Source organism: Mastigoproctus giganteus, chromosome 4, assembly GCF_048544385.1.
Source record: "Mastigoproctus giganteus isolate SK-2022 chromosome 4, ASM4854438v1, whole genome shotgun sequence".
Classification (NCBI taxonomy): domain Eukaryota; kingdom Metazoa; phylum Arthropoda; class Arachnida; order Uropygi; family Thelyphonidae; genus Mastigoproctus; species Mastigoproctus giganteus.
In genome coordinates this window covers 15,358,502-15,384,491 of record NC_143578.1, presented here as the reverse complement: position 1 = coordinate 15,384,491, position 25,990 = coordinate 15,358,502, and the positions used below count along the sequence as shown (strand labels likewise).

The window sequence follows — 25,990 nt, the reverse complement described above, 5'->3', positions numbered from 1 at the left end:
TGAATCCACTTCAAAGAGGTGGAAACTAATTCATAATACAGTTGCAGAAATATAGTGGACATTGCAAATCCGAACTATTGATTTATTTTTCACACCAAACCCAGAACTAGACATTTCTATGCTCATGGCCAAGTTTAAAACTTATGCTCCTGAAATAAAAAGGGAAAATAAACCTGACAAAAACATTTTATTATAATGTTTGGGACTGTATAGTGGATGGATAAGCACCTCCCATCTGTAATACTAATCACTGTCATCTGGAGATAGCAATGTGGAGTTTTTGGACTGACTGTGCTAAAACACAGACTTGCCTTCTTGGATGTGACTACTGGACCATACACAACTCACAACTGGTTGATGAAGTTCTGTGGGATCAATCTCTTTGGAATGCACAAATTAGATAACAGCAATTTTGCATTGTTTTCTATTAGCTGTATTATAAATTAGTTTCTACCTCTTATAGATTCAAGTGCAATTCATCTGTCCATGTTAATATGAAGCAGCCATTTTGGTTTGGTCACTTAGTATCAACAAAACATGTACATCATCCAGTAGCAAGATGTTACATATGTGCCTTTATTCATGGAATGTTTCAGCATTTAAAAACTCTCATACATAACAATGGTTCACTGACAATCCTCCAGATCTAAATAAAGATAAACGTAACTCACCATAGCTTCGTTTAGTCTTTTTTCCCCTTCTTTCATCTGTTCTTCAGATCTCACTTCAAGTTCTCGAATTTGATCTTCAAGTGACTGTATCCTAGGAAAGCAGTGTGCAACACTGCAATTAATGGTTTCATTTTCTAAACAGTGTATTGATAACATATTAAACAGAAGAAAAATAGGACTATCATGTTACTTAAAGAATGCGATACTGAAAGCAAAATTTGTTCAGAAATTGTTATATTTAAGAGGTAATCTCATATGCATATAATAGAATGACTGATACTTATCAAAAAAAAGTCTGAAAATATGGAAGTAGTGACAAATACAATATGATAATATATCTGCAATGTAAATTGTGTTGCAGTAGCAAGCACAATGGCAATATCAGATACTATCTGATATGCTTGCCACCATGAAAAAAAAAAGAGTATTATGCACTTGTATTCCACATGCATTTCACAAATTTGAATTTCAGTGCCTCATCTAAAAATCATGCATAACCTTACACGAACATGTAATGTTATGAAGGCACATATGCCTGCTTTCTATTGTAGGTACTTAATTTGTGACAGCTATGCAATTCCTTCTTAACAAGAATTATTATTTCATATTTTTGTATTAACAATAAACTGATAATAAAGGCATCCAGAGAACAAGCTACAAAGTCACTACAGCATTAAATTAGAAGCTCATTCTTATTCCTTCATACCTGAGATACATATAACAGTTTTCATGTATGCTCAAACGATTGGAGTAGAGTAGTTTTTCAAAACCAGATCTGGTGCACGCTTATAACAGATGTATGCACACAGATGCTGGAGTTGTGAAACAGTACTTCAAGCTGAACCAAAACACTGCACTTGTAAAGACTAGGCTCATGCACATCTACCAATCCTTAATATGATGTTCTCAAGAATAAAGAGTGGGAAAAAACTTATTTTTTCCATTCAGCTAATTAACCATATAGTAAAACAGTACTACTTTGTTGTTAGTGATTTAGATACTGAATATATTTATGTTTCAAATGAAATGGGGAGGGGCATTAAATCTGCTTGTTTGTTTGTTTCTTTCTTTGGGGATTTATTAGGCGCATTGGCATCTGTGGCCATAGTGCGCCATATTAAATCTGCAAAGAAACTATAAGCACACTGCTAATGTTAGGGACAGGCAGAGAGAGATACACAGACGGAATGTGCTAGTCAAATGTTTTTTCATATATTAACTAGATCAGATATCTTTCAGTATATTAAATAACATCAGATGTAAGCTTATTGGGCAGCAAGCTGAATTTTTTCTTAAGTTGTTAATAAGAGTTTAATGTACACAATGATTGAGGAAGAAAACTAATGTCTAGTATCAGTGGTGGCAAAGTCAGAGGGAAATATGCTTAAACAGAATCAGCCAAAAGATAAAAATAGTTTTTACCCACCTGTTTGCCCATCCCTTCCAATAATTTTTCCAATCCTTCTTCAAACGTATTCAAATTATCTGCTACCATAACAAGTGGATGCTTATTTCCAACAATCAATTACTCTCTTAATGAAGACAAATTTCTACACACCTATCCAACAACCATTCCTTTACAATTTCAATTAAGTCTCTCTTGCTGTGTGTGTGAGAGAACACAAAAAAAAAAAAAAATAATAATAATAAATAAACAAATCACTCAAAAAGTTTTATATTACATACCTAGTCATAAGGGTTACGTTTTCTTGTTTTACTCTACTATATCGGTCATCACTACTAGTCTGCTTTTCTTTTAATGTTGCTACCTGCTGTTCCAACATATGAACCTATGAGATAAGAGAAAAAAAAATAATAATAAATAAAAGCTATATAAAATACAACCCATAAATACTGACTAACTAAAAAAGGCTTTATGCATATGATTTGCCTTTTATATTTAAATGATAAAACTGAAATAAAGATTTCACTGAAGGCTTTTCTTACAACTATGAATTCCTAAATAATAAGCCAGTATGGCATAAATTGCTTTAAGCAATAAAGTTTAAAAATGCTGAATAAAGAAGTAATGATGGTACTTTCTAGCAATAAACAACTGAAGAAGTTTTATTAGTAACTCACGGTTCTAAATAATATAGATATCTTTGAATAAAACTTAAATATGCCATTAATTCAATAAAAAAAAAGTTCATTAAAATAAAAAAAATAATAATAAAAAAAAACTTGCAAATTTTTCTGTATATAACTGTTTAACCCAACAGAGTTGAAAACAAGCTAAAATTTATGCCATTTACTGTACAAAAAGTTCCAAAAAGATTTGACAGTAACATTTCCTTATTTTCCGGTTATGAAGAAATGGTGATAAAAGCAAGGTGTAAAATATAAAGTGACATTTATAAGTGATGTTGATGTGAGGGAATCATATGAAATTAATTTTTTTTTTTTGGCCAGTGCAGCAAAAGCCTATGGCTTCCTTGCACTATATGACTATACTAATTTTGAGCAAGCTTTATGGTGAAATTAAAAAAACTACAGATTATATTCAGATTTAACAAAAGCTATGTCCCTGAAATCTGTTAAACAAAGTAGAATTTAAGGCTTAGATACATTAGATGTTAATTTTATTTTTCTTGGAAAGTTAGTAGCCTAATGTGTACCTGTACATTGCTTCCTGGTCTGATGACAAGATTTAATACAGAATTCAGGAAATGTCAGCTTGTAAAGTATTACATCTGTGACCACAAAAAAAAAAAAAAATTACCAGCATTAATTTTACTGTCTATAATTTTTTACTGTCATGGTGTCTATAATTTATGAACATATATACCTCAATTAGATCTCCTTAGATGCCTTATATACCTCAATTAGATCTCCTCTAAAGTACTTAGTTACCAACTATGTAGCTCACATATTCTGAGTCTTTCCTCACAAGTGTGCCCTTTAGCCGATCTGGCAAATGCATTACTTATCATCATTGGATATTTTCAAGAAATTTTGCATTTTTGCAGGTATGGCCTCTATACCTATAAAAAGGCCGAGTATACAGTATTCCAAGTGCAGTTTCATATTTGCATTATAACCTCTCCATTAATGCAATTCTTCCATAAATTATAGACACCATGCCTCCCACTATTGCTACTTGTCTATACAGAGAAATTCATGTCTGACTGTATCATAACTGCTAAATTCCTTTCTCCTTCTGCCATTTTTAACTCAACACCTATCAGTATACAATTTATTTTGGGGTTTTCATTTCATAATTATAAAACTTTGCATTCATAGTTGCAACTTATGTGATCATCTTTGAACCCTAGCTAAGTAATTTGGAACTAACACTACTTGATGGCATTAACTACTTGCTTAATCGTCATCTGCAAATTTATTCCTATATTCATTCATTGAAAAAGGGGTAAACTGAGTGCTGATCTCTGATGGACTCCCACTCCTAGCCGTAGCCCATTCTGAAGAGTAACCATTAGTTAGTTACAAATTAAGTTAACTGTCCATTTTTAATTAGGAGTGTTAATGATTTTAATATGAGCCATTAAACTAATATTTTGGTGTGATCTTTCCTATAATTTTTTTTTTTTTTTTTTTTTTGGCTGGTGCAGCATAAGCTTCAGGCTTTCTTGTACCATATGGCTAATAATAATAATAATAATAATAATAATAATGAACCATATATGTTGCTTTTAATATTAATAGTGGACAATTATTATGCAAGAAACAAGATTATACAGCATCAGCAAAAAAAAAAAAAAAAAAAAAAACACTTCTCATATTCACCTGTCCACTCTAATAACCTAATTATTTCTTAAATTTATTCAAACTACCAACTTCCACAACACTAAATGGAAGTCTGTTCCAACAATCAACTACCTTCTGAAAACAAATTTCTGCACAATAAGCGAGTGAGTGAGTGTGTTGACTGAGCAAGAGTACGGATGCCATCAATGCTTTAGGTGCCTAGTTTCTGGTTCTGCAAATTGCAGTGTCTGAAGTCTTTCTTGATGAGAGTACCCCTTTCCCCCTCACTAAATCTCATTGCTATATCACTGACAAAACCCTGTGGGCCATATTAGCAGCGCATCTGCACTTCTCAAAGTACTTCATGTCTTACTCCACCGATTGCACCCCAGCTCTTTTTTCATTCTCCATTACTGTACCACAACTATTGGTACGTTGTTCTGAGAGTACTATTATCCATATACAGTTACCATGCATTTGTCAGTGTTGAAAGTTCAACTACCACTGTTCAGCTCATCTGCCTAATTTTCCTACATCTTGTTATAGTATCAAGGAAGAACTTTCTCACTGTCAAATTTTATACAATGCATAGTTTGAATAACAACAATTGTGATTAGAAGCAAGCAAGCAAACAAACAAAGAGACATCACAGATATGTTTTAATGGACAACAGAAAACACACTTCTTTAGGCAGTAATGGCAAAATTTTCTATAGCACATTCATACAATTCTATTAATTATTATTAATACGATTAATACAATTACCCTGCAACAGTCTATCTCTTCACTCAAAGCTGTGATTTTCTCTGGAAAGTTTCCTCTGAAGTGAAAAAACACACCATAATTGCCATAGTGGCAAAGTTTTTTAATCTCTCTCAAAATACTGCATCATCTTTTTACAGCAGTTGATGATCTGTATACACTTACACTTCATTAACCAGTAAAGCCACTAAAATATTAGGTTTAAAAATTCAGCAATGTTTTAGTCCTAATGATGTTCTATCACATGCTGATAATGGATTTGGTTATCGACTAAATTAGCAGTAACTGAAAAGAATGGATTAACTTATAAATTTATATATGATATAATATATACATCTTTAAAACTTAAATATGACTACTTTATTTTAATTAATAGTAGGTTGTAGATTTATTATTAATCAAGTATATGAAATGTGTTAAAGATTAACATGTTCATATACAGGTTAATACTTTATAATACAGTAATAACCTCTGTATTATACTTTACTGTATTATAATTACTGTATTATACTTTATAATACAGTAAAGAAACCCCATACTTTATAATACAGTAATGTACTGAACTTTTTATATTAGTAAATAAATATATATTTTTTTTTTTTTTGATTTGGTAGTTGTTGGCGCATCGGCTTCTATGGCCATATTGCACCTCCCAAGGTTTTTTTGTAGTACTTTGATCCAAGCCCGAGGCGGGAATCGAACCCGCGACCTTGGGTTGCCGCGCAGGTACTTTACCCACTCGGCTAGCCCGGTCGGCGTAAATAAATATGCTAACATTGTTAAATATATATGTAATTAATACAGTAAGCTGACAAAAGAGGGTGCCTACATAGCCAGGTGGGCAGGAGCAGCAGTGTGTAGCACACGCTTCTTGATTAGACCAGGGTTAGAGCCCGTGGCCACCAAATACGGAGGATGCGGAAAGGTCAGGGATTGACCACTGCATATCCCCGGAGCAATATGGCCTTAGTTGATAATGCTCCTAAAAACCAAATAACAACAACTGACAAAAGACTACATACCTTTAACTAAAAATATTGTTACTACATAATGATCTTTCCAAGTAACTGTTGCATAATTTTAAGACCCGCTTTCATATTCAAAAATAATTTCCTGCTTTTCTTCTTTTACATACACTTTTGGGGCCATGGCTAATGATTTAAGTTATTACAATGAGAGAGAGATATGTTCACACTGAAAAGGTTGAAAGAAATGGATTCCAAGTGCTGATAAATGCGACCATGTGACATTAGAGTACTGTGACTGGTTGAAAACAAAAGTGGACTTTAGAGCACCCTGAATGATCAAAAATAATTCCATGCTTATGAACACCTTTCTTGGTCAAAAATAACATCCAAATGTCCTTGTACCAATACTATTAACTCAAACTTTCATTGTTAATCAAATCCCATGAGAGGCACATTGTAAGCCATAATGTTGTTGAAGACATTATTAATCAAGGGACCACTGTAATCAAGAAATACTGAAATTACTGTACTGCATCAAATTCAGTTTCAATCTGTATAAATAAGTCATACCTTTTCATTGAGATCTTGGACATCATCCTCAAGAGATATTTGATCACTGCATACATCATCAAAATCTACAACAGAACTTCCCCTGCTGCTGGAATTAAAACCATTGGCTGCTCCAGAACGAAATAATTGACTGAAATGGAGAAATATTATAATGATTAAAAATTAATACATATTCTAATTATTTAAAATTTTAATACATTAAAATATTTAAATCTAGACATTATAAAAGAAATAACAGTCCTTGAGGCTTGTCAGACATTCTTTCAGGTATGAAAAGCTAGGGCTTGGTACGAAGTCTGAAATGCTGATGGAACTGACATTCACATGACACCCAAGTGAAGTGGACCGAATTTCAGTGAAGTGCAGTCATTCTGTGACAAATCCTCTGTTTGTGCCTTCATGATGGTGGGACTGTTAGTAGCCCTGGTTATAAACCCCTCCCGCACATGTGAAAATCCTGAAAAACAGCAACTAATATACTGGAAGTACCTACCCAGGTGTGAACCAACATAGAGTCAAGGTGTGATGATAACAATACAGAACAATGCCACTCCTTTGTGTTACCAAGCAATATTAGGTAGTAGATGACTCGTCAACCAGTGCAATTCCACCACTTTGTTGGAGATGTGAAGTAATGAAACCAGTGTCTAGTCTCCAGAGCAAAGCTCTGGTGGCACACATCTCTTCTGTCACACAGTACGATTAATGCCCTTTGAGGTTATCATGGAATTAAATTTATTCATTACATTTTGAGGGTACAGCTCTAAAACGGTGTTCACAGGCCGGCCACATGATGTCCACTGGATAAAACCTACTAGTAATGCTCTAGGAGGCACCTGGATCAGCAAGTGTATAATCTTTCTACCTCTAATCTGCCAGACAGTGACTGGAGGGAGTCCAAGTAATGAGTATGCAGGAGGCACCGGTGAGGCCACATTATGCCAAGGAGCTAAGTACATAAAATAAATCACAACTGCTTTGCATCAAAATTATTAGCTTCATTTTCTGCCTATGCTAGAGCTTGCAACAGGCTGTAAACAAGTTATTAATAAATCTAAAATAAAGTTTAAGAAGTCCAGGAACCTCTATCCAAATGATTAATCTAGACATCTGGTCTTTTACAAAAAGACACCGGTCAGACTTTCTGTTCATTCACATTTCCAACCTTTTTATGCCCCAATGATTATATTTCATCTAAAAATATACTGGTACCTTAATTTTCCTCTAATTCTTCTACTGATGACTTCGGTTAACATCCTCCTGCCATAATAAATGTATCTCGTTCAATGATTCCCCTTGATTTTCCGAGAGAAAGAGATCTTGAACAACATTAATGCACAGAAATCTTCAGGGCTTTATGGCATTTTTCCACTTATTATTAAAACTTGTGTTCCACAGTTAACTTCTGCCCTGTTTCACCTCATTACACTTTTACTGTAGTGATATTTTTCCTTCTGCGTGGAGATTTGTCCTATTCAGCAATTCCTAAAAAAACATAAACCCCTCCTTTCCAACAGGGAAGATTTAAACAAAGAACTTCCCAAACAAGTAACTAGCAGTGAACTGTTTTTTTTTTTTTTTTGAGTTTACCTTTTTTTAGTCATTATTTAAGAATTATCAAGACTTGATCAAAATGGCTCCTCTTTCAGTTATTTTTTTGTCAAATAAGAGGAAACAGTTTATAATGGTGTTATACATGGAGCTATAACAGGCTGTTAAATTTGCAATGGTGTTATACTGCTCCATCATGCCAAACAGCAGTTTTTTTTTAGGATTTATTCTCTGCACCATTTATTTATTTTTGCAAATTTCTCTTGAAGTTTATTTCCTGTGGCTGGCAGAATAGAGAGCAGTTCTTCACAAAAAAGAAAGAAAAATAATTATTAATTACAATATCAGAATGCTTAATTAAACAAAGGGAAATTATTAAATACAGTAATGGAATGTTTAATTACAATTCATTTCAAAAGGTAACTTTTGAAATGAAACGTAATTTTTTTGACAATAATTGTCAAATTAAAACTTTTGACATACTTTAGCATACTAATTCTAAACCATTCTTTAACACTAGTTAGAAGTTAAAATCTTTGCAGTTCAAGTATTTTTAAATTGAAATAGCTCTATAAAACAACACTACCCTGCAATAGGTTTTACCGTTGACCATCTGGGGTTGTCCTTCCAGGATGGTGACAGCATTTGTTAGGCTATGGAAGAAACATTATCCCAAAACAGTCAACAATAAAACTCAATGCCAAGTAGCATTGTTTAACAGAATTATTTAAATTTATTAGTAACCTGCATTGAAACACCATCTTAACAATTATATCATGTGTTTTGGTTATTAAAAACTGGAGTTAGAGAAGAAAATTATCTCAACTCACCTTGCAAGGGCATTAGATGATTGCCTTTTACTTGAACTAAAAAAATAACAATAAAAATATGATTATGATTAAAGAGGCCTGTGCACTCTGGATTCATTATCAAAACTAAAATTACTGTAACACAGAGTGAAAAGAAACTGTCAGTTTAACTGAAGAAGGTTGACAAAACAACCGAAAGCTTTTTGTTTGTATGTATCTAATCTAATATATGCATATTTCCTATTATTAAACTTGTCACAATCTATTTTTGCATCCGTTTTCGCTCTGTGTTACGGTAATTTTAGTTTTGATAACAATAAAAATATTGTAGCGTGATGAATTATACATTTAAGCTTTTTCTTCTGAATTTAAAATCAGATATAAATAGTAGCACTTTTATTTACTTGATGTACAATCAGCAATTTGCAAAACAGTTTTTTCAAAATGGCTTTACACAAATATAAGTAGCACTTCTTTGAGAAGTCCTCTTTGTTTGTAATATATATTGTGGCAATTGTAAAATTAGCCTCAAATTATTTTGCCAATATGTTATAAAAAATATATAAAACAGCAAATGGATGTAAATCTTGCTATTTATATTAGCTAACCATCTAAACAGGCATGAGGTTCCACAAGTTCTTTACTTTTGAAAAAAACTTGTTGTAAACAGAATTCTTGCATGAGATACGTTAAACAAAAAATTGATGCCACCAACCCAAAACAATCATGCAAAAAATATGACATTTAAAAACTAATGATTGAAGTCTCCCATACTCAATTGATAGTTTCTAATGTCAATAAAAGGGAACAAGTTTAATTTCCTAAAAAATAAATAAATAATAAAAAAATAAACTTCCAAAACATACCCTGATGCTCTTCGTAAGCTGGTACGTAACCAAGTATTTCTTTGTTGAAACGCATGTGATTTACCACTACCAGTACTTCCTCCACTGCCGGTACTACGAAAACTGTCAGAGCTGAAAACAAGAAGTCCTTGTTACCAATGTTTTTTACCTTCCCAATTTTAGAGATTTTAAATATTTAATTATTAAAATTTTAAAGTAATTTAGGACAAATGCTTCCTGCAAAAAGAATTGCAAACAGAGCATATCCTCATTCTATACATAGTAAATCCTCATTCTGTATATGGTAATGAGCAAATTTAGTGTAATACCAAAGTAACTCATGGCAAAATATCTCCAAAATATAAAATCAATGCACTAAGTAACAGACCTAGTCTGCTCATTATTATGTATAGAATGTGGGTACGATCAGCTTGTACAATAACGTTTTATAATTATTGTAAAAAAAGGCTGTTAGTATTAGTAATGGCCATATGGTGCAAGGAAGCCCAAGGCTTAGGCTGCACCAGCCAAAAAAAAAAAAAAAAAATAATAATAATAAAATAAATAATTAATAAATAATAATATGAGAAAAGGAAAGATAACCTATGCATTTCCCTCCTCCTGTAAAAATAGGCTGACCTTTGAATTTCCCCAAATTGTCAGCCTCTAACCACCCATGTAGACAACTTATTCCAGTAATTTATACTCTCTGGCTAAAATAAAACTTCCTGCAATCCAGTCTAAAAATCTCTCCCCATAACTTGAATTTATGGCCCACAGTTCTAGAATCATTTATAATCGTGAAAATTTCATCCTCATCCATTTTACTATTGCCTCTCAGAGCCTTAAATACGACAATCAAGTCACCTAGTTTCCAAGCTGTGCAACCCACATATTCAAAGTCTTTCCTCGTAAGGACATCCTTTTGCCGATCTCACCAGGCGAGTTACTCATCTCTGGACCCTTTCAGGCAGCTCTTTTTTTTTTTTTTTTTTTTTGAGGTGTGGTCTCCACAAATATACTTTAGTTTATTTCATCATCTGCACTACTCCCTTGCATCTCGTCACTGGGCATGTTCAGGTCTTTACAGTGTCTACCTACCCACTGATAAAACTTGACTGCCATTTCTCTGACTATAATGAAGCCAGAACACGTGACACAACCAGTCAACATCCTATTACTGTCCGACTTCAAACTCACAGAAGCAACTTTTTTTCTTCCTCATTTATTCAATCAACTTCTGTTTTCTGGAATAACCTTCCTTCATAGGTATTTCCTGAAAATTGCAATCTACAATAGTTCAAGTCTAATGTCAACAAATATCTTATTTCATCTTTTCAACCTACCACCCATGAATGGTACTAAGTACTATAGGTTCTAATACTTCTTGCATTTGGGATTTTGATAAAAAAAAAAAAAAAAAAGTCCAAATCATTCTGAAGAAAACAGCTTAATGATCTCCATTCTGGGTCACTCAATGTTCAGTGGCTCAGATTTATAATTGCCTAATAAAACTGTTTCAGTTTTATGATTTCTGGCAATAATTCTTTATGTAGATTTCAACGTAATAATGGGTGCTAATTTGAAAAGTCAGTGAAGTGCATGCACATGTGCTTCACCAGTTTCATGTACCTTTATCATAGTCTATGATACCATCCTGAAAGGGTGCTCCTCCTACTTTTGAAATAACTATGCCTTTCTGCAACTATTAACATTTTTCTAACTGAATTTTTTTTTAGAATATTCTAAGATAAGTTATATTTTGCTTTGTGCTGCTCTCTTCATATTTTATTAAAGTAAACTTTAAAAGCAAGTGCAAAAATTTCTACCTTAGAAATTCAAATAACATTAAGGAAAGCAGGAAAGTGGACAGCTGAAAAAGAAGTAGATATAAAAAGAAATGAAGAAAAGTTGGCAGAGCTTCATATCTCTAAAATATTTGAAATATTTACAAATTTAATCAGTTTACATTCTATCACTTGCATGTTTACCTTAGAGATGGCTTATTATTGGCATCATGGGCATCACATTCTAATTCATCAGCCTCTCCAAAACATTCATACTGTTCTTCATCACTAATATGTGAACAGTATGTTCTGCAAAAGAAAGTTGAATTTCTTCATAAACAAGAGAATAATTTAAAAAAAAAATCTAATAATAACAACACTATTAGGAATTATTCGATTCAATACCAGTATACAGATTTAAAATTAAAGCTGCTATTAAAAATATTAATCTAAAATTTATTGTGCAAATCTAATAAAACAATTAATTATCCAATTGATTATTTTTTGATCAAATATTACATTTAAACGTAGTAAAATGTCTAGTGCAATAAGTACTACTGCATTTTGTAAGAACTTCACTATAAAGAATTTTAATTAAGTATATAATATAGGTGTATATACACCATAGTTTACCCATAAATTTAAACTATGTATGTAGTATGAAAGGCATTGTTTTAATTGTATCTCATATTGTGACTGCCTTCACAACAACATACCAGGTATTGCACTACTTTGAATAAGTAATGCTTCTCTAGTAGAGAAGCCTACTGTTATTTATTCTCAGTGGATACCACAATCCAAAAAAAGAATTTTAATAAACAGCCTATCAGATAACAATATTTAATTACATGTGAGAAAAATTATTACTTCTGCGAAATGAGTAAGGATTTTTTTATAACTTTTTAGGGAGTCCAAAAAAGTCTCACATTATTTAATTTTTTGATTTGATGTGAGAAGTGCAAGCAAAAAGTTTGTAAATAATGGATTTTGATATCAATGGGGTAGATTAGTTTTGTATGTCCATTTAAGAATCCACTAACCATGGATAAAATAATATATATATATGAAACACTTCTGTTTAAATTGGTATTGCAATAAACAAAATACCACATATGCCTAACAGAAGTATATGAAATGAATCACATCACGGTTTATTTACTTTTGTTACAGTTTAACCAAAGATGAAAAAATGATGTGGTTACCACAAAAATTATAATAATGACAAATTGCTATAGAAATTTCATATCTGACTGAATGAATTATTTATTAAAAAATCATTTATTAAAGAAGACAAAAGGAAAATGAACATTTGACTGTTCAACAGTCAAATGTTCAATTTTCCTTTTGTACCATGCACATTGGACATTTTATGAGTTTTACTTTCTAATGATCAAACTCTTAGAAAAGGAAGAGGATTCTTGGATAGGATTGTATTCAAATTAGTAAAGCTTTTAGTTCAAACTAATTATACAGCCACTTCCCGGCTTATGTAATACTTGACTTATGGAAATTCGACTTTATGTAAGTTTTTGCTGGCCAGTGCAAACTTAAAAAACCATGGAAACATATTTTGCATCATTTAGAAATAAATGGAGATATCATGAAAATATCTTAATGTGAACCCAAGAACACTTTTTTTTTTTGGCAATTCATTCCAAGACCTTAGAAGTTGAAAGTTTCGCCATATAACTTTTTATTTATTTCTCTAAAAGGTCATTTTTATAATGGAAATTGCACTACACTTTCATTATTATCATGCGTTCCGTTATAAGATGGTTGTGATAAATGGCTATTCCTCAGATTGGGTTGATGTAAGAAGTGGGGTTCCCAAGGATCACTATTAGCACCACTGTTGTTTTTAATTTTCATAAACGACATTGATGAAGGCATAGAGAGCGTGATGTCTAAATTTGCAGATGATGTTAAAATTGGTAGAGTAATTAATGATCACTGTCAAGCTGAGCTTCTTCAGAGAGAGACCTAGATAAACTTCAGGAATGGTCAGAAAAATGGCAGCTATGCTTTAATCCAACAAAGTGTAAGGTATTACACCTGGGAAACAGTAATCCCAAAATAACTTCTTGGTGGAGTTCAACTAAACCCAGTACTGGAGGAAAGGGACTTGGGTGTTACGATACAGTCAGACATGAAATTCTCTGAGCATTGTAAACAGGTTGCAAGGAAGGTCCATGGTGTCCTTTCAATGATCTATTGAACTTTAGCAAGTAGATGTCTGTTTGTTTGTTATTTGGTTTTTAGGAGCATTAGCAACTAAGGCCATATTGCTCCAGGGATATGTGGTGGTCACTCCCGACCTTTCCGCATCCTCCGTATTTGGTGGTCACAGGCTCGAACCCCAGTCTAATCAAGAAGTGTGTGCTATGAACTGCTGCTCCTGCCCACCTGGCTACGGAGGCGCCAAGTTGCAAGTAGAGATAGGGACGTGATAATCCCATTATATAACGCTTTTGTTAGACCACACTTGGAATGCTGTGTTCAAGTATGGAGACCACACCTAAAGAAAGACAGAGCTTCTTGAAAGGGTGCAAAGGCGGGTAATTCGCCTGGTGAGATCGGCAAAAGGGCGTCCTTATGAAGAAAGACTTCGAATATATGGGTTGCAGAGTTTGGAAACTAGACACCTTAGAGGAGATTTGATTGAGGTGTTTAAGGCTCTGAGAGGCATCAGTAAAATGAATGAGGATGAAATTTTCAAGATTATAAATGATGCTAGAACTAGGGGACATAAATTCAAGTTACGGGGGAAATGTTTAGATTGGACTGCAGGAAGTTTTATTTTACCCAGCGAGTTATAATTTACTGGAATAAGTTGCCTACATGGGTGGTAGAGGCTGACAGTTTGGGGAAATTCAAAGGTCATCAGGATAGTACCTTCGGGTCAGGGAAGCGCATAGGATGATGTGTTTAATTTCCTTTTCTTTTATTAATTATTATTATTTATTTAATTATTATTTTTTTATCATTGTTTTATTTGGTTTTTTTTTTTTGGCTGGTGCAGCATACTAATAAGAACCAATTTTGAATGTCTTTGTGATATTTTTCTAAAACTCATTTCTGGAGGTCACTACCATAAAACAATAAAAACAATTTGCACTTCCCAGTTTACTGGGCTTTTCTGTTAGCACAGTCTATTATAAACGGGTAGTAAATGCGACCTTATTGCATTTGCGATAATACAGATAACTGGAACTGCGTGGATTTTTACGCTACAGTAGTATGGGGAAATGAGTTACCCTTCACCGAAATTTTCAATCATATAAAAATCAAATAAATTTTCAGAATCTTTTCTTCATTCCTATTTACTAATTACAATGGTGAAGGGAAAGGGACCAACGGAAAGTGCAAGTGCTGGCAGTGCTAGGAAATGAAACAAAATTGATTTAGAAATGATGATCATTAATTAAGAATTACAAAGCAAAACAAAGTTTGTCATCTATTGCACAGAATTAGGTCTCGCTGCTTCAACAGTGAATACTATTTTAAGGAACAGTGCACATATAAAAGAACATGTTAAAGGATCAACGCATTTAAGATCAACAGTGAACACAAAACAGCATTCAGGTGCTATATCAACGGTGGAAAAGCTATTAATAATATGGATGGAAAATCAGATTCAGAAGCGAGTGCCCCTGAGTCCAATGGCCAATCAAGCAAAAGCAAGTATTTATGAAGATATTAAGGATAAGTACGGTGAACCTCAAAGCCAAGTTTACGGCAAGCAACGGCTGGTTTAATAGGATCAAACATCGTGCTGGTTCCCAAAACATTAAAGCATGTGGTGAAGTTGCCAGTGCTGATTCTGCAGCTGCAGAGAAATTTTGTGAAGTGTTGGGAAAAAAAACTTTCTTATCTCCACAGCCCTCAACTTGGGCAGCGGCGTGCTTATCAGCTGGAGAGTTAATTATGGCAACGATGCTCGAAAGGTAAAACTTGCTGACGTTATGCCTGTTTCCTATCTTTTTATAATTTTGAAATTTTGTACACTTTTGTAATTTTTCCTGCACATGAGATAAAAAAAAATTGAATAAATAATTCTATTTACATGTTTAGGGAAATTCCTACTTATGCAGAGTTCCACGGAATGCAACCCATACGTAAGTCGGGGAGTTGCTGTACAGTCCTTGAAAATAAAGTACACAGGCAGATGAATTACTCATGGGTCTTAATTTAAGTAGTCTCTTGTCAGAATTATATTTATCCAAGGTCTTATCTACTGTAATACGTGTGCATCCTGCACACATTTATTACAGTAGATATCTCAATGATATATTGTGCATAGTATATACACAATAGATAATGAACATTATCTTTCTAGGTTTAAATTTACCCTGGAAGAGGAAAGATCTAATAATGTTATTAGCATTAGTTGAGGCATATGGTGCAATAAAGCAAGCTTATACATAATCAGTGAAAAAAAAAAAAAAAAAAACAACAAAAAACCCTTCGCATTTTACCCATCCGGTCACTCCAAATGTTCGTCTAGTTCAGCCTTAAATTCATTTAAGCTATCAACTTCCGCAACAACAGATGGAAGTCTGTTCCAGCAATCAACTACCCATGGGCTAACAGCAAACTTCTGCAATCTTGAATGGGTTGAGCACGCTGAATTCTGATGGGATCCTTCCACTTGTTCAGATTACGAACCTAAGGGGGCATAAATTCAAATTAAGAAAAGACAGATGTAGAATAGATGTGCAGAAATTTGCCTTTAGCCAGCAGGTGGTTAATTGCTGGAACAAACTTCGATCTGTCATTGTGGAAGTTGATAGGTTAAATAAATTTAAGGAGGAACTGGACAGACATTTGGAGGGAATGGTGCGATTTTTTTTTTTTTTTGGCTGATGCTGCATAAGTTCATACATTTGCTTTCTTGCATCACATGCCACTACTATTACATCTATTCTACAACTGTCTTTAATCAATTTGAATCTATGCCCCCCTCAGGTTCTTAATCTGAGCAAGTGGAAGTATCCTGCCAGCATTGAGCCTGCTCAATCCATTCAAGGCCATATACATCTCGATCAGATCACCTCATAGGTGCCTAGTCTCCAGATGCTGCAACTTGCAAAAAGAACCCCTTTGTTCCTCTCACCAATCTTGTTGCCCTCCTCTACTCATTCTAGCAACTCTACATCCTTCCTAAAATGAGGCCTCCAGATCTGTACACAGTACTCAAGATGTGGCCTGACAACTGCCTTATACAAAGGGATAATCACCTCCTTGACTCTGCTAGCAAAATTCATATATATCATCGACAAAACACCATGACGTGCTTTGGCAGCCCGTCTGCATTGCTCACCAAACTTCATATCTGACTGCACAATTACCTCCGGTGTTTTTCATTCTCCACCTCCCTGAGTGTAGTACCACACAGTTGGCATGTTTCTCTTGGGTTACTGCTACCCACATAGAATACTTTGCATTAGTTAATGTTAAAACTTGAGTTGCCACTTCTTGGCCCATCTGCCTAACTTTTCTAGATCCTGTTGCAGCAGCATACTGTTTTTATTGTCATTAACAACCCTGCCAACCTTTGTATCATCTGCAAACTTGGACATTAAGCCTGATATACCTTCATCGATATCACTGATAAATACACAAAACAATGGGCCCAGCACCAAATCCTAGGGAACCTGCTAATAACATTAGTTCACATAGAGCAGTGTCCATTTATTACCACTCTCTGCCATCTCCCACTCAACCATCCCTTTATCCACTGCAGTAACTTACCCTGAATGTCATACCACTCCAATTTGCACAGCAGTCTTCCATGTGCAACAGTATCAAAGGATTTCCTGAAATCTAAGTATATGATATCAAAATTATTTTTTGCATCCAGTTCCTTTGTGATCACATTGTAGTATCCAATCAAATTGGTCAGACAAGACTTCCCCTTAACAAACCCATGCTGTGTCTGAACTAGTACTGCTGTCTTGTCGAGGTGATCCTACCTCTTTAACCAGTGACTCCATTATTTTCCCCGGAACAGAAGTTAAACTATCAAGTCTATAATTATTTGTGTCACCCTTCAAACTCCCTTTGTGAATTGGAGATACATTGCACATCTCCAGTCCATGGGGACCTCCCCTGACTCTAAGGATGCTCTCATAATTATGGCTAAAGGTTTGCTTACTTGCTGCTTTCTTCATAATAACTGGATGATTCCATCTGCCCCAGGTGCCTTTTTTTTATGTTTAACTTCAACAATTTCTCCTCCACTATGCTCTCAGTTATTACGAAATCACTTATCTCCTGTTAGAGTTTGATAAACTTCTGGCATTCCCCTCCTTGAATAATTCCCATGTGTGAATGTAGATGCAAAATATTCATTCAGTTTATCAGCTACTTGAGCAGGATCATCAATAGTCAAACTATCTATGTTAAGTGGACCAATCTGATTCATCCTCTTCCTTCTAGAGTTTACATAAGTAAAGAACTGTTTGCTGTTTTTCTTTGCATCCTTTGCCAAAGATTTCTCATAATCTGCTTTCGCTTGCCTAACCTCCTTTATGACTTGATTACAAACTAGTTTATATCTGCTATAGGCCTTCTTTGTTGCCTTGATACTTTATATGCATCCCATGCATTTTTCTTTTCTGCCATGAGCCTCATTAATTCATCCTACATCCATCTTTCTTAATCTGACACTCACTAGAACAGAGGGTTTAAACCAGTTTAAAATACATTGTAAGCATACTAATATATGCATGTTTCTTCACTATAAAAAGTTAGTATCTGTATGCCCACAATAGCATTTAACCAATATTTGAATGCATATAAATATTGTACTAAACTTGGTTTAGATGTTAGTAATCCTGGGTATAACCTACACGCAAAAGTCCCAAAATATGGCACCTAGCATGCTGGAGGTAAACCCAGGTGGATAACAATGTAAGCAGGGGAGTAAAGCCACCCCTCTGCATTATTGAAGTGGTGGAGCTTTGCTCTGAAGACTGATGTTTGGTCTTCAGAGCAAAGCTCCAACAACCCCCTATCTCTTCCATCATGCAGTATGAGTGATGCCTTTTGAGAATATTACAGACATCTTGGTGAAATATAATCTTCTTTACATTAAGGGTACAGCTCTAAAACGGTGTTTGCAGGCTGGGCAGTGTCCAGATAGTACACTGGACCAAACCTACTGTTAACTCTCCAGGAGGCTTCTGCATCAGCTAGTGTATAATCTTTCTGCCTCTACTCTTTCAGATAGTGGCTGGAGGAAGTCCGAGTAGTGTGTATGCGTGGGGAGTAGGCATTATCAAGGCCACATTATGTCAAGGAGCTGGGTATATATTCTTGTCATGTGTATTCAATGATATCCATTTCCACTTACAGTCTGCTAAACCCCACATACCTTTTCTGACAGAATCCCAGTAATCGGTTGATTCAACCAGTGCTCATCTCAGTTGTCCGAATTATTCGTTGTAGGATTTATTTTGCTTCCAAGGTGGTACTTATGCATACGGCCACAATGATATTCCCTGTCGGAAACTTAATAATTCGGAATTTTCTCTTTTCAATCTTCTGTTGATTAAAATCTCTACAACATTCTGTCAAATTCATCTGTTGCCTCTATTGTTCTTCCACCTCCACTAATCACTTGAAACTGTTTGACTTCATCCCTTTGAAACTTTACTTTCTCCAGTCCAACTTTCCTAATAGTGAGATAATTTTCCTTAGTGATTTTAATGTTCATATTGCTAGCTGGCTTCCATTTTCTAGTCACATGGGGCCCAGATGCTGAGGCTTTTGCAATTACTAATGATCTCACACAGATTGTTCATTTACCTACCACAATACCAGACAATTCTAACCATGCAACCAGCATGTTTGATCTTTTTTCTCACAAACAACCCTTCTAAGTACATGGTTGAGGCGAATGGTCCTCTAGGTACCTAAGAGCACAAGCTTAGTGATTGTCTCTTCTCCAATGGAGCCTTTCTCTCATGGCCATTCTCAACCTTGTGTTGTTTGGCATCACCAGAATGCAAAATGGGACGATCTGTGAGATTTCTTTTCTTCTTTTCCTTGGTTGGATTTCTGTTTAAAATCTTCTAATGTCAACATTTGCTCAGATCGTGTTAGTGAAATTATTCTTGTAGGGATGAAATACTTTATATTCCACACAACACCTTAAAATCTTGTCCTTTGTCTAAACCTTGGTTTTCCAATAAATGTGCTAAGGCTGTTCAAGATAAAAATGTTACACAAATTGGCCTGTATCCAAATTTCCAGATTAATTTTTTGCCTAAACCAAAGTTTACAATAATTGTAGTAAAGCAGTTATTAATCAGTTCAAACAGGTTAAGAGTAGAAAACTCACTTCTTGTCCAAACGGTAGTAGAGCATTCTGGTCTATTGCCAAAGCTATTGGCCACAACTTATACCCATCTCTATTCCAACCTCTACAAAACCAGATATTTATACTGCAACTTCAGCCAAAGATAAAGCTGACCTGCTAGCACCCTATTTTTCTTCCAACTTGTTACTGATGACCTTGGTAAACCACCTCCTACCATTCCCCAGTTTCTTGTGATTTTTCATCAAAATAATGTCAGAAGGATTTTGAACAATCTTGATGTTAAGAAAGCTCCAGGTCATGATAGTATTCCTCCACTTGTTCTCAAAACCTGTGCTCCTCAGCTTACTCCTGTTCAGTGTCACCTTTTTTCATTTTCTTATTCCAAAGGTGTTTTCCCTTCTGCTTGGAAATTTGCTCAATTAGTTAATAAAGGTGACTTACAGTAGCCGAAAGCTTCTATGTTGTGTTCTTTATTTGTGCTAAATTTAATTATATAGTATCGGTGTAAATACACCATAGTTAACCCATATATTTGAACTACGTATGTATCTCATAATGTGGTTGCCTTCACAATGAGATAGCTATTATTGCATTACTTCAAATAAATAACGCTTCTCTAGTAGAGAAGACTACTGTTATTTATTTTCAGTATTTATTTTCTACTGTTATTTATTTATTTAAACCTATACCACCACCCAGACGATCATTTCGAAGCTGTGCGGCTTCGTCATCAGTGGACGGGCAGGTACCCAGGTAATACAACAAGCGATCACAGTTGCGAAGTTATATCCATATTATGAGAGATGCCAAAAGGGTGTGGTGGTAATGTATTTGGAAAATTAAATGCACAGGGCATTATCCTTATGGGTCTTGATAATTAACTATATAGTATCGGTGTAAATACACCATAGTTAACCCATATATAAAGCTAAATTTAATATATGTTATCTCTTGAATATCTGTGCCTTGTCAGTTTCCATTTTATGTTTTACTGTGCATATTCTCTTTTTCAGTAATAAAGTTTTTTTCACTTGGTCAATGCAAGCAAGAAATTACTATGTATTCATCTCCCGACTTCACAGGGTTCTTCAGTCATCTTAAATAAAAAATGGTTATTAATGGGCACAGCTCGTCTTGGACCAATGTCATTAGTGGAGTCCCTCAGGGTTCAGTGCTGGGCCAATTACTGTTTTCAATATTTATTAACAAAGTGATGAATGCACATCAAGCTTAAGGTCTAGAAAAATTGCAAGGTAGACTGAGAAGTGGCAATTAAGATTTAATACTGATAAGTGCAGTGCAAGGTATTGCATAGAGGTAACAGTAATCACATGCATACCCAACTAGGTGGTACCAACACTCATGGTAGTGGAGAAAGAAAAGAACTTAAAAGAAACTTAAAGTAAATGTAACAATCAGATACAGTAGTAGAGGCACATGATGCAAGAAAGCAAGCTATTTCACACATTCATTCCCTCTAAAAGTTTATCCAATTCCGCCTTGAATTTATTAAAGATATCAACTTCCACAATGACAAATGGAAGTTTCTTCCAGTAATCAACTACCCAAAAGTTTGTTCCAGTAATCAACTACTAAAGGCAAATTTCTGTACATCTATTCTACAATTGTCTTTCTAAAATTTGAATTTATGCCCATTTATAATCTGAGCAAGAGGAAGAATCCCATCAGAATTGAGCCTGCTCAACCCATTCAAGGCCTTATACACCTTAATCAGATGCTGCAATTTGCAGAACTTAAGCCTTTCTTGGTGAGAGAACCCCTTCGTTCCCCTCACCAATCATGCTGCCCTTCTCTGTACTCACTCAAGCAACTCTACATCCTTCCTAAAATGAGGCTTACAGATCTGTACGCAGTACTTAAGGCGTGGCCTGACCATTACCTTATACAAAGGGATTGCACAATTACTTCCAGGTCTTTTTCATTCTCTACCACCCTAAGTGTAGGAACACACAGTTGGTACATTTCAATGGGGTTACTGTTACCCATATGGAGTACTTTGCATTTGTTAATGTTAAACTTCGGTTGACACTTCTCAGCCCATCTGCCCAACTTTTCTAGATCCTGTTATATCATTAAGCCTGATATACCTTCATCAATATCATTGATAAATATACAAAACAACAGTGGACCCAACACCAAACCCTTGCGGGATTCCACTAATAACATTAGTCCATGAAGAGCAGTGCCCACTGTTTACCACTCTGTATTCTTCCACTTGGCCACCCTTTTATTCATTGTGGCAATTTGTCTTTAAAAACATACAGCTCCAATTTGTACAGCAGTCTTCCATGCATGACAGTATTAAAAGCTTTCCTGAAATCCAAGTACAGTATATGATATTAAAGTTATTTTTTTGGATCCAGTTCCTTTGTAACTACATCATAGTATCCAATCAAATTTGTCAGACAAGACTTTTCTTAATAATAAACCCTTGCTGTGTCTGAATTATTACTGCAGTCTTGTCTAGATGATCCTGAAATGCTTCTTTAACCAGTGACTCCATTATTTTCCCTGGAACAGAAGTTATACTAAAAGTTCTGTAATTACTCATGTCACCCTCTGATCCCTCTTTGTGAATTCATTTGCACATCTTCAGTCTGTAGGGACTTCTGCTAAGTCCAAGAATGCTCGCATAATTATGGCTATGAGTTTGCTTACTTCCTTTGCCGCCACCTTTAATATAACTGGATATATCCCATCCACCCATGGCCGCTGCAACCCTATGTGCCACAAGTAAACGAAATCAAATTTGCCGCCCCAAAATATTTGGATTAAAAAATAAAATAGTATTCATTTATTGAAAAATGAAAAGAATTACAAAATATATCACATAATATAATGAAACAAACAGAAATAACAAGATCATTCTGAAATTCTGAAAATAAAACTTTAAATTCTAAATCACCTGGAAGACAATGGCGGAGATGGATAGATAAAATCATGACTTTGCGGGTAGTAAATGGATGGCCATTGCACAAAACAGAAGGAACTGGAAAGTTGCTGGAGAGGCCTTCATCCTGCAGTGGATTTAAAATGGCTGATGATGATACCACTGAACAGAAAACGTTAAGAACAAAGTGGATGAAACATTTACTACTGAAGAGAAAAAATTTCTCTCATGTTAATTTTCTGGCTGAATTAAAGTTAGAACAAGAATACTGGTTCAAATATTTGCATATGCATGAAGAAACCTATTTGAAATTATTAAGACTGGTTCCGCCATACATAAGAAAAAAAAATGATACTGGTATGAGACAGTCCATAAGTTGCATACAGAAAGTAGGTCACTCAAAATCCTAACCAATTAGCGGATATCGATTTATACATATCCAACAAAAGGGGGGGCCCAATTCCAGGGGACATAAGTAATTCATATAGGATACCTCATGATTTAATGTTAAAACTTATACACAGCTTAAGGGTGATAAAGAAGAACTTATTCATACTCGTAATTTATGATGCATTAAATATGAATTATTTGTTTTGTTCACCATGTTTGGTTTTTTTTGTCTAACCTGCTGTTTGCTCACTCTCAACCCAGAATCTGGAAATTACCGACGTCAGAGGCTCAATTACAATCAGAACTTGAAGCTATTAATTATAGAACAATTTTATCAAGTAGGCAATTTGTTTATGGCGTTGAGTGTGCCTTCACAAGGTTCTTTGTGTGTGCCATATTTGGGAAAATCACGTGCAGGGCAATATCTGTCGTCGCTCAAATTTACACAGGCCGGGCCAGACGACCATTAAGGCAGCCTGCGCTACGTACAAACACTCCAGTTTGCCTGCACAAACTTGGCCTGTGCAGGCAAGCCAGAGCATCTGTAGGTGCCCAAATGCATAAGACATTGGTAGTATTACTGCCAAATTTGGATCAACTAAAACTGAAAATAACAGCTTATAATCACCAAACCAGCCTTCATGCTAATTATTCAGCCACAGAACTCAGTCAACATTCGCATTCACATATTTATAACACTCAAACAGATTCTGCAATAATATTAACAAAACCGAATTCCAGTTATAAAATGTTATTAATACACAAAGCATTAGCCATTGAATGATTTTCCGACTGAACCTCACAGGATAACATCCTTAAAACATAACATTTCCGGTACATGGGCTAACCATGCACCACAGGAGCTAGAGTTAACCTTCATAACACTCAGAATTTTTCTCCTGATTAAATGAACCAACTGATGACGGAACTGCGAAAGTCCAACATTAGGACTCTTGGTTCTTCTCGTTCTTAGTTTCATAATCGTTAATTTTTATGTATGATGATCAAAGTGGAAAAGAGTGCACTTGATCCTCCTTGGGGAATTTATATTTTTTTATTTCCCATTTTAATTTCTTCATTATATTTTAACCATACAGATTAGGAGGTAAGTTTTGTGATATTTATAAGTAATGCTAAAAAATTGAAATCATATAAAGAATTGAAGCTATAAGGCATATGTTAACAAATAAGTTGCACATGGTAACACAAAAAATACTTACCCTGAGAAAAAATTAAAATATATAGTACAGTCAGCTCTCATATAACACATGTTCACACTACACGAATTCAATCATACACGATTTATAAATAGGGGAACAATGTCGTATATAACATGAACCAAATTTGCTTATGTATGGTTCGACTTAGTGTTTACAAGAAATGGCAGTTGAACTTAGGAATCACCCGAACTGAATGAAGAGAAGATTCTGAAAATGTATTTATGTTTTTCATATGATTGAAGATTTCAGTGAGGGGGAAACAAATTTCACCATAATAACATAAAAACCCACAATTCTAGCTATCAGTATTATCGTAAATGCAATTAGATCGGAGCTAGTGTGAGGTGATAATAGTGTGTTTCTGTCTTTACTGCTTTGTTTATTCAGTTGCTATATGTGGGCAAGTTTGTTTATGTGTATCAAGCATGCCTCTTCATTTTTGTCCTTTTTATACTGTAATTGTGTTTTATTACCAAAAAATGAGTAAAATACTTGAGAAAAGTGTGAAAAGGAAGCATGCTGGTGAAGATACTACAGATTTAGAGAAAAAAAGAAAAGCAATATCAACAGACTGTCAAAAATTATTACTGGGGAAAACTAGTAGTGGCCTCTTACTAGTGTTTATGGCCAAAATCACACCGGCCTAAGGCCCACTGGGGTTTCCCCCAGCAAGGCTTATGACTAGTCCACCTCTGTCCATAGAGCAAAAAAGAAATTGTGAAAACACTTTGAGCAAAATGAAAGAACACGAGACACTGCGCATATCACTAAATAGAAAATTTTGTTATAAAGAAGTTCATTAATTAAACATAGGTCAGACTTGTATATGTCAAAAGTTTTTTGGCGCCCTCTTGAACTGCCGCCTGTAAGTGATGCTTGCCGCGCCTACCCACTTGTGGTATTGCTACATCCACCCCAGGTGCTTTTCTTATGTTTAACTTCAACAATTTCTCTTCCACTTTTCTCTCAGTTATTTAAAAATCATCAAGCTCCCTGTTAGAGTTTAAAAAGCTTCTGTTCTCCACTTCCCTATAGAATTCCTCATGTGAGAATGTAGATGCAAAATACTCATTCAATTTGTCAGCTATCTGAGCAGGATCACTAACAGTTGAACCATTGATATCAAGCGGACCAAACTGATTCATCCCCTTCCTTCTAGAGTTGATGTAAGTAAAGAAGCCCTTGCTGTTTTTCTTAGTATCCTTTGCCAAAGATTTCTCAATAATCTGCCTTTGCTTGCCTAACCTCCTTTGTGACTTGATTACAGACTAACTTATATCTACCATAGGCTTCTGTGTCGCCTGATAATTTATATGCATCCCATGCATTTTTCTTCGCCATGAGTCTGATTTAGTTCATCTGACATCCATTTAGGCCTAAACCTTGAACAGTATTTCTTAATTGGTATGAAAAGTCTAGTAGCTTCCAATATTAATTCCTTGAATGCTTCCCATTTAGAAATTCTAAATGGGAAG

The 25,990-nt window shown here is 34.8% G+C and overlaps 1 protein-coding gene across 1 annotated transcript in view; it reads right to left on the bottom strand.

The window, feature by feature from the left end:
• Nucleotides 1–134: 134 nt before the first annotated feature.
• Nucleotides 135–25,990, bottom strand: part of LOC150086430 (uncharacterized) — a 109,988-nt gene continuing 84,132 nt past the window's right edge. Inside the window, exons 3-9 of the mRNA XM_090372164.1 lie at nt 11,876–11,980; nt 9,906–10,016; nt 9,061–9,096; nt 6,680–6,809; nt 2,358–2,461; nt 672–783; nt 135–149 (exon numbers count right to left, since the gene is read on the bottom strand). Of these exons, the coding sequence (XP_090228290.1) occupies nt 135–149; nt 672–783; nt 2,358–2,461; nt 6,680–6,809; nt 9,061–9,096; nt 9,906–10,016; nt 11,876–11,980 (613 nt within the window). The remainder of the gene's footprint in view (nt 150–671; nt 784–2,357; nt 2,462–6,679; nt 6,810–9,060; nt 9,097–9,905; nt 10,017–11,875; nt 11,981–25,990) is intronic.